The sequence below is a fragment of the Periophthalmus magnuspinnatus genome, chromosome 5 (assembly GCF_009829125.3).
Source record: "Periophthalmus magnuspinnatus isolate fPerMag1 chromosome 5, fPerMag1.2.pri, whole genome shotgun sequence".
Taxonomy (NCBI): domain Eukaryota; kingdom Metazoa; phylum Chordata; class Actinopteri; order Gobiiformes; family Gobiidae; genus Periophthalmus; species Periophthalmus magnuspinnatus.
The window spans coordinates 20,697,846-20,706,993 of NC_047130.1; the positions used below are offsets into that span (position 1 = coordinate 20,697,846).

The window sequence follows — 9,148 nt, forward strand, 5'->3', positions numbered from 1 at the left end:
ATTGACTAGGAGAATACAATAATAAATCATGACAACACTTTATTAATTCACGAACAATAGAAATGAAATATCATATACAAGATTTACAAGCATAGAAGTCCAATGCAGTTTTACAGAGTGTCTAAACCATCATGTCTCTTGAATATTCACAATATTTATATAGTAAGTTGAAATATGTAGTATATCAGTATGTGTCTCACTGAAGCCTGTCTGATCCTTGTGGCGTACGGCTGTACAAATCTATTTAAAGTGCATCCATCAATTAATCCACGCATCTCCTATCAAAAAGGAACATCTCTTTACAAATTTGATACAGCTATGTACATTCATTCATCTTCTCTTTTTCACTTTGCACAAAACAGCAATAAGGATCATTTTTTATCAATTTGATGACCCATTGCCATAGTCTTGTTTTGTGGCACTCACTATACTGACAGCCATACATCTTGGTAATAGGGTGACCACCACAAATCGCAAGAAAAGGGAGACAAGTTGTTAAATGTCTGGGAATTTGGAAGGACAGACTTGGGGAGATTTAAACTTAAAAAAGCAATAGATGTCAACATTGCAACCCTGCAGCCAGTACACCCAAAAAGTCTTTATTTGCTTGCCAGAAAATATCATGTTTTCTATTTAAATCTATATTTTTATACATTCATGTGGCATCAATAAAAGTGTGATATTCTTTAAATAAGTGGAACAGGGGCTTAAATGGCTGTGCAGGACAAACCAAAGAGGGACAGGCAGTCACCCGACTTTGTAACCTCTACTCATTTTGGTCAAAGAAACTTCATAACAAATATTTATTACATTCTCAATTACCACGGTTTCCTCCTCTTAAGTCTCACCAGTGTCCAGAGGATTCAGTTCTCCTTTTTTAGATATAGACACATTCCTGAAGCTCATGTACAACGTGCTGACCAGCGTCGCCTCTTCGTGCATGGAGTCTTTACCGTCCCCGTGACGCCTGCACAGGAGAGTCAGAAACCTTTTGGGGAACTGGCCACTGAACGTGAGGTAAATGCAGGGGTTTGCGCAGCTGTTCAAACTCGCCAGCAGCATCAGGATGGTAAAAGTAGCGGCTGAAACGATAAAAAAGATGCACAAAGGTCATTTCGCTTTTTTTGCCAATTTCTTATGGCGTGAAATACTTAAGATAGAGCTGTGCGTAATCTTTGCGTTATTTGGCATGCTGGCGCTTTGGTCTTGTGCGTAAAAGTAAGGCGATACATTTGCACTGCACGTTTTTCACACAACACTCATTTGAAGCGAATGTAAACCCATTTGACGCTACATTTATGTCAAAAGGAAAGAAGCGGAAATTTTATTTAATATGTTCTATTGCATTTAAGACTGTGCGTAAATCAGAATATCATTCTCATTGAGATATCGCCTAATGACAATATTACTTAGTTACAAGTTAGAAATGAATTACCAATATATAACACACAGTATCCTAGCTTTTAAGGGAATTCATCAACCTCACATTGGCGTTAAACAATAACCAAATATGGCGTGAAGCCCAACTTACTTTCTTTAGGCGCATCGCTGTCCCACGCGGACCAGAGCTGGACGGTGAAGAAGGGAGCCCAGCAGATGATATAAGCCAACACTATCACCACCGTCATCTTCAGTGTCTTTACTCGGGCTTTGGACATCCCAGCCACACCGCTCGCTCTGTGCGCCAGCGGGGCTTTTTGGTATAAGTTGATCTGAATAGCGCGACATATGCGCACTTGGCAAACCACAACCGCTATCACTGGCAACACGAATATGACCAGTGTGGTCCAAGTTATGTAGGTCTGCAGTCCCCATGGCTGGATAAATGTCGCCCAGCAATCAAAAACTCCTGGTTCAACTTCAATTTGAGAGAAAATAAAGATTTGCGGAACGCTCCCCACAACAGATACGCCCCACGCCACGCATACGGGGACGTTGAAGCGCGTGCGAGCTCGTTGGAACTTCACCATCGGGTTGCACACGGCTTGGTAACGGTCCACGGTCATCACGACGATCATATACGTGGAAGAAAACATGCCAAGAACTTGTAGATACTTGACAAGACGGCAAATCAAGTCCGGGCCAACAAATCGATCGGTAATGTCCCACAGTAGCTGTGGGCAAACTTGGAAAAATGCCACAACTAAATCCGCGAGGCACAGGTGGAATACAAACACGCGCATCCTGGTCATCTGCTTTCGCTGCCGCCACAGGACACACAAAAGCGCAGTGTTGAGGATGGCAGCGCTCACGAAAATGACACCGAGCAGCGCGATCTCCACCTTGGCCAGATACTCATCCCGGGGAATGTACTCCGAGAAGCCACTGCTGTTGATTGGATGCATTGTTCACAACGCTATATGCTCACACTTTATAAAAAAAAAACAAACAATTTGTAATTGCATTATAAAGTTTAGTTTACAATGAAATTTTATAATTTACTCTTGTAAAACCCATTGGCTAAGAGTAGTCTGTAGCAGTCTCTGATCTCTGAAATTGCACTGATCTGGATTACACGTCTCTAGTGAGGGAGAGCTTTTTATGTGAGCAGACTCCTGGGAGGAGCTCCATTCACCTCTGCACTGTATCTGTGTCTGCATTGGGGTTTATTTAAAGACCAATCCAATGTGTATCTAAACTACAAAACACAACATTGTCAAAGTGTAGCTACCTCAACAAGCCACATCCTTAAACTGGCACTGAAAACCAGGCTTGTGTTTTTTTTTCAGGTTTTCAGTGGGTTAGGCATAGCAGTCCAGGGAGGGGTAAAAAAGGCTAGGAAAAAACAAAACATAAATCAGAATATCTGTTGGATACATGGCAGATGCTACCTGCCACAAATATAGTTAGAGGGTGGTGTTTCACTAGAACTGTCTAAACATGCATTGCTACTCTGGGCTTCCCTTTCCACAGATCTGACCTATAACTTGGCCTGGAGGTGTCACATGGTGGTCTCCATGGAAATAGATTTAATGCCATACAGAACATTTTAGACAAAGCAATAACATCTCCATGCAGAGATGTTATCCACCTTTAAATTGCATAGGCTAAACTAAAAAGTTGTAATTATGCTTACTTTATTGCAGACATTGGAGTGACCAGTCTTCACTGAAAAAAAAAAAAAAAAAAAGTTATGTTCTGTCACGTCACATCCACATGCCTGTGCAGTAGTTCCAGGAGTCATAGCTACCACCAGCACTTTAGATACAGAAACAGGACCCCTCTATTCCAGATACACAACAAAAACTACTCATTGACAATGTAATGCTTCAAAACAGCAGCATTTATAAATGTGAAACGATGAGCCAAAGTGGAAATAAAGGATAGTTACTTTACAAGAATGAATGGTAAGAGAATGCAATATGGATATGTGATTGTTTGACTTTCTACATGACAACCAACTAATCATCAAGATAGAGTGTATTGCTAGATTTCAGATGACACCACCACATTCTATAGGCCAATTTAATACCGCAACAATACTCAATAAAGGAAAACTGACTCCTGCTCCCCATGTGGAACGATGGGGCGGACTATCACAAAAATGTCCACCCAATGTCCCTGATTCTGAGCATGGCTGGACATTTTAACAATTTTAATTTAATTCTACAACAACACATTGTAGACTTTTAAAACATAATCCAGTAATTGCTTCACTAAGCAGTTACTGGATTATTTAATTAGTCTGTAAAATAAATACAAGTTGAATTGGTATGGTCAATATTCACAAATCTGGCTAACATTAAGATCAGGCTATCAGGTGGCAGATTTTACACAGAAGAAACCCTCTCCATTTGTCCAGGCTGGGGACTAGCACAAAAGGACACACAGGGCCCTTTGTGGCTGGATTAGACCCACCACCTGTGCTAATTGTATGCAGAGCCATAATCACAACAAATTTTGTGGGATGATGAGTGTCATGGATTTGTTTTAAAATAAATAAAATTAATGAGGGCGCTCTGTCACATTATCCTCCTTCTCGCTGAGGCTGACAATGTGTGGCAACCTGGAGAGATATTCTGCCACAGCATTGGCCTTGCCAGCTCGATCAGTCTCATAGTCCTCGTTCCAGATAACAGGATTTCTCTAGTCCTTTGCTGTCAGTGCTGTCAGAGACCTATTTGAGGGTGGCGAACTGTGGGAAGAAGGACCTCACTTCCTTCGTGTGACGGTGTGGGCAGCTGTGCTGTTAAGGTTAGACACCATCCCAAAAACCTGAAAACTCAAGGATTAGTCATTTACACGTATATATCCTATCAATACGCATCAAATACTAGTATATTGGCTTAGAGGGGCATGGCTTTGGTTCTGTCAGAGGGGTAAAGCATGCTTGAGGGGCCCTGCTATTGGCCTATATGGCATGTCTAGACAGGACAATGCACTTGTTTCTCTCAAATTACAACGGTACTTTATGGGCTTACTTATGGCATTTCATTCTGTACCCTCATGATTACAAAACATCGTCCATGTTATTTAGTCTGTCCAAATCTGGCCCATATTTAGACAATTTGAGGTCCACACCATACAAGGGTCCAAACCCAAGTGCAACCTGTATAAATGAAGATTTCAAATCTCATCCACATTTAGGCCAAAAATGCCTTGTTTTAAGATGATACAAGGCTCACATAAACAGGCCTACCTTGAATAAAGTAAATTCAAAAAAAGAAATAATATTATTCCTCAAAGATTAGTTCTTCACAAACCCAGCTATCAAGTGTCAGGGTTAGAACTATTACAGTCCATAAGTCACTGCGGGCCCACATTTGGACCAGGTCAGACGACAAAGTATTAAGTATTTCATTTGATTTTTTTAAGCATATCTTTTTAACTTTGTGCATGCCCTTATTTGTATTTGTATTTATTCAGTGTGTTTATGTTGCACTTTTTCACCAAATCAAGTTCCTAGCTTGTGAACTGTGTTCACAGACTATGGCAATAAAAGTCTTCGGATTCTGATTCTGATTCTGAAAAGTGTTACAATGCATTAGCTGGGTATATGTTAAATGTTGAAGAATAATCTCCAATGCATGCCTTTCTTCTAGCATTTTTCCATCAATCAAAGCAACCAGCTCAGTTTCAGCATTTAAACGGGCAAAAGAAAAGGAGCCAATGGGGTCTTGTATTAGACCCCATTGGCCGTTTCAGGACACAAGGATCTATTTGATTAACAGATTTTACTTTTTATGTCTCTTTTTTCATTGAACCATTGCGTGTAAATGCATCTAAGCAGGAAATAAACAGAGCATTTCCTTTCAACAAATTGTCATTTTTAATGAAACTCCTTCACAACATCGCATTATTCAGTCCACACTGCATATCCGTCAGAACGTGGAGCAACAAACATTCTCACCTGATGTACGTAAACCTGACGCCGCCGTCTGGACGCATCACTTCATCCGAAACTTTCAAACGAAGACACTTCAATATTACGCTATTGAAAAAGCGCTTCCGTATCCACAATCAGCCACACTTAACTTACCCGGCCTCCTGTGTCCATGTTTGATTTGCTGATGTGTGTGGTGATCTGAGTGTGTGCGTGAGTAACACCCAGTCGAAGCAGTCAGTGAAGAATTACGGCTATCCACTTGCGGATGCTCTTAGATCGGTGAGCCCGCCATATTTAAAAGCCACCTAACAACATCCGCCTATGCTCACGTGACCCACGGCAGGGATTACTCAGACTGTGGCCCAAGCAAGCAACACCATTGTAAAGTATTCTTTTCAAGTAAACATTTGTATAATTTGTTACACCGCGCGCACACAAACACGCGCGCGCGCACACACACACACGCACACCCCCCCACACACACACACGCACACACGCTCCTATTATTGTTATATATTATGTTATCCTATTATGTTATGTATATATTTGTACCTTTGTCAGTTTGACCAATCACAAAGCACAGTAGATGTGACGTAACTCCAAACCGGAAGTAATAATGTAAACAAAACAGGAAAAGTACAGCCAAGGAGATGTTAGTATTTAATATCGCTTTTCTTTTATTTTTTACGATGTAATGTCCATCTAGAAATGCTAATTTGCCATTAAGCTGCAAATCTGTCTTTTGTTGACGTTTTTGCTTGGTTTATATACATAGCCTAGCACTCGGTCAGTAGTCTCAGTTTGTGCTAACGTGTTAGCTTCAACGCCAATGCCACAGGACGGGGAGCAGGCTCTGCCGCTGGTCCGCTCTTTGAACAGCAGGATACCGGTCAGCGCTATTTTCTGTAACCGCACTTCTCGTGTGGTACGACCGCTGTGGGTGGACTTCAATGGAGAACCTCGGCCCTACCACGACATACAGCCAGGCACAGGCAGGAAGGTGTGCACATTCGTAGGTAAAGACGACGACTAATTTCTTTATCAAATGCAATAACATGTTTCAATAAGTCTTTAAAGGAAGGTTATTTGTGTCTTTGGGGTTCAGGTCACCCGTGGCTTTTCAGAGATGCGGAGAGTGATGACCCCATGAAAGTGAATAGCAAAGAACTGTTTCTCCCTACACCAGTAGCCAGTGGAAACCCTACAATGGCAAACATAACTTTACCAGGTATCCCATATTTCCTTCTGTGACCCCCAGGCAATGTAGAAACTGTATACTTTGTGTTCTTTCAATATTTATATAATTTGTGAGTGTTTGTTAGAGGCTAAAGAGTAAGACTGAATTTCATACCACTGCTTTTCCACAGTCTACACACTGAAGGATCGTGCTCTTCAGGTTATACGCCGACTGGTTAGACCAGAGGATTTCAGGATGTTAGAAATCGCTCGGTGTCTGCACGAGGAACTGGAGGACAAGCCCAGTACAGTGAGGGACCTGAGGCGCATGAACCAACGAGTGGAACAGCATCTTCTGGACACTATACAGGGCAGGGATGGGACATGAGTGAATGTTAGGACAAAGGTTTGAACTGTGACCAAAAAAAGTTGAATAATTGATATATCTTTGCAATCTTTCCAAGCTGTATTTTTTACAATTTTTTTTATTTAATAATTGGAAAAATGCTTGGTTATTTTTTGTATCAAACTGTAAAAACATTTTTAAAATAGATTTGCATTAATAGATCTATTATTATTTTAGAAACGTGCATCCCTTTCCTGAATGGACAATTTCTAATTTAATTTAATAGGATGTTATGTATCATGGGCCTATACATATGATGCCATCTTGAACAGCTGTTTATTAAATAATACACTGGAATTTGTGTCTTTATATTTATTATTCAAAGTTGAAAAGAATGTGCATTGAGAGAGAAAATCGGAGCAGGATTGTTGACAAATGCGTTGCTAAGGGACAGTTGTAACTGAAGACCTGCCTTTCTTGGTGCAACACAGTTCACTGCATTGAAGAGTAGTCGACCTGCAAAATGCAAACTCTGGACAAGAAAAAAACATGGGACTCAAAACGCTTCAGACAGCAGCAGTAAGTCATTGCAGACTGTGACATCTACATTTGTACAAATGCAGTATTTGTTTAGCATCTGATGCATTGCAGTTTAGTCAGTAGACTTAATATTAATATGCATTGTACCTCAACATCCTTCACCAGTATGACATTTTGGCCACGGACTCACCCGGTTGTCTTTCCGCATCTTCAAACTGATCATTGGACCAAGATGAAAACAAGTGTAAGAATAAACAGTTGTAGACATCCAGTATGTGGTGTACCAGTGTACCTTAAAAGATAAACCAAGACGAGACAAGTCAAACAGAAAAAATGTCTCGTGTCTCTGTTTGGTTGGAAAGTTTTGTGACTGTTTACTCTACACAGGTACCAGATTATATATCAACATTACCTACTACTTTACTTAAGAAGACAGGTTTGTTAATATTATAAATTTCACAGCTAAGATGCCTGCCAAAAAGGAAGTCTGGAGTTTATAATTTTGATAATTTTCACAGGTACTCCTATGTGTGAATCAATTGAAGAAGGAGACAAGAGCACATTGCCCCCTCTGACAATGGATTGGAATAGACAAACAGAAATAATTGCACCCCATAGTAAGTCATTAGGGGCAACAATACCTCTAAGCGCAAAAGAAAATACATGTACTGAATAGTAACAAAATAGATGGGTTTATATACCAGAAGTCAAGTACTAAATCTGGACTAAAACAAAGACCAGACTAAAGCTTGAACTATATGACACTAAACAAAGATTAGATCTGTATATAATATAAACAAAAATGAAAAACCCAGTGTAACAAATACTATGAGAACTAAACCATTATGTATAACGACTCAAGCAGGTATGTATATATATAAAATGTCTTTTCTTTAGGTGCTACATCTACCAGGCCGAAAACCTCTTATTCAATTTATAGCATGCCCCAGTACAGAAATGTTTACAATGATCGGGCAAGATTGGGTTTTTGCTACTGGCTCATTGAGAAGAAGGCTCCAAAATGTAAGTATGGATCTAAACCCGCAGCCACACTGTATAGATAGCAATTTGTCACCTACTGAACAAGTATCAGAGTAGTGCAATGTTCACATGTATTTGTAACTGGACTGCTAATGCCAACCTGTCCTAAATGTGACCTCTACAACTACGGGTAGTCGGGTACATATTATTATTTGTAGGCAATGCAAAATGTCAAACATACCCAACACTGTTGCTAAATGCTCCCAGCACCATAATTTTAACATAGAAACAAATGATGTATTAGCCATTTGTATATCTAATAAAGTCTACTGCTGTTTTTTCTTTCTTTCCTGTAGGTAAAAAGTACAGCTTTGGTGCCTATAAGACTTTTTTGGGATTACCAAAAGTATGACTTTATTCAAATCCTTGTTTAATAATATAATATAGCTTGTAGTATATTTACAATTCCCCAAATAAAACTTATCTTCATTTTAATTAATCACTTTGGCTGGCTGTGCAGCACTCTTCTGCTATGTTTGATAATTATAATTGTAATAGATGAAAGTGCTTGCTGTGGTATTTTTGTGTATACTCACCATGGACCTATTAAAATAACTGTGCTCACTATATAACTATATTCTCTGTACCGATACTCACTTGGAAACACTTTATTATGAAATTCAATAAAGTAAGTTTCATTTCCGCATCGACTTTTTATTTCAATATTCGCGCTTATTTTTTGAATGAAACACAAAGTCTCGCGAGATCTCGATAATTAC

The 9,148-nt window shown here is 39.8% G+C and overlaps 2 protein-coding genes across 6 annotated transcripts; one reads left to right on the forward strand and one right to left on the reverse strand.

The window, feature by feature from the left end:
* Positions 1 to 15: 15 nt before the first annotated feature.
* On the reverse strand, positions 16 to 5,595 carry LOC117370730 (vasopressin V2 receptor-like). Of its 5 annotated transcripts, XM_055221994.1 has the most exons (6): positions 5,480 to 5,595; positions 5,351 to 5,402; positions 3,077 to 3,108; positions 2,672 to 2,775; positions 1,532 to 2,369; positions 16 to 1,082 (listed from the first exon to the last, which is right to left on the reverse strand). In XM_055221994.1, exons 5-6 carry the CDS (start codon positions 2,343 to 2,345, stop codon positions 838 to 840), a joined length of 1,059 nt encoding a protein of 352 aa, XP_055077969.1. In that variant the 5' UTR covers positions 2,346 to 2,369; positions 2,672 to 2,775; positions 3,077 to 3,108; positions 5,351 to 5,402; positions 5,480 to 5,595; the 3' UTR covers positions 16 to 837. The 5 variants fall into 5 exon arrangements, with proteins under 5 accessions (XP_055077969.1, XP_055077968.1, XP_033822149.1 ...); XM_055221993.1 differs by lacking the exon at positions 2,672 to 2,775 and having other exon boundaries at positions 5,480 to 5,593; XM_055221995.1 differs by lacking the exon at positions 5,351 to 5,402 and having other exon boundaries at positions 17 to 1,082.
* Positions 5,596 to 5,927: 332 nt separating this feature from the next.
* Positions 5,928 to 7,203, forward strand: vhl (von Hippel-Lindau tumor suppressor). The gene is made up of 3 exons (XM_033966259.2): positions 5,928 to 6,342; positions 6,432 to 6,554; positions 6,694 to 7,203. Exons 1-3 carry the CDS (start codon positions 6,156 to 6,158, stop codon positions 6,888 to 6,890), a joined length of 507 nt encoding a protein of 168 aa, XP_033822150.1. The 5' UTR covers positions 5,928 to 6,155; the 3' UTR covers positions 6,891 to 7,203.
* Positions 7,204 to 9,148: the final 1,945 nt, after the last annotated feature.

Excerpts from the sequence above, each read along its gene's own strand:
- LOC117370730 (XM_055221994.1), bottom strand. The coding sequence starts at position 2,345 with ATGCATCCAATCAACAGCAGTGGCTTCTCGGAGTACATTCCCCGGGAT. Across the intron at positions 1,083-1,531 it reads CAGCGATGCGCCTAAAGAAA|CCGCTACTTTTACCATCCTG; the intron begins GTAAGTTGGGCT and ends TTATCGTTTCAG.
- vhl (XM_033966259.2), top strand. The coding sequence starts at position 6,156 with ATGCCACAGGACGGGGAGCAGGCTCTGCCGCTGGTCCGCTCTTTGAAC. Across the intron at positions 6,343-6,431 it reads GAAGGTGTGCACATTCGTAG|GTCACCCGTGGCTTTTCAGA; the intron begins GTAAAGACGACG and ends TTTGGGGTTCAG. Across the intron at positions 6,555-6,693 it reads GGCAAACATAACTTTACCAG|TCTACACACTGAAGGATCGT; the intron begins GTATCCCATATT and ends GCTTTTCCACAG.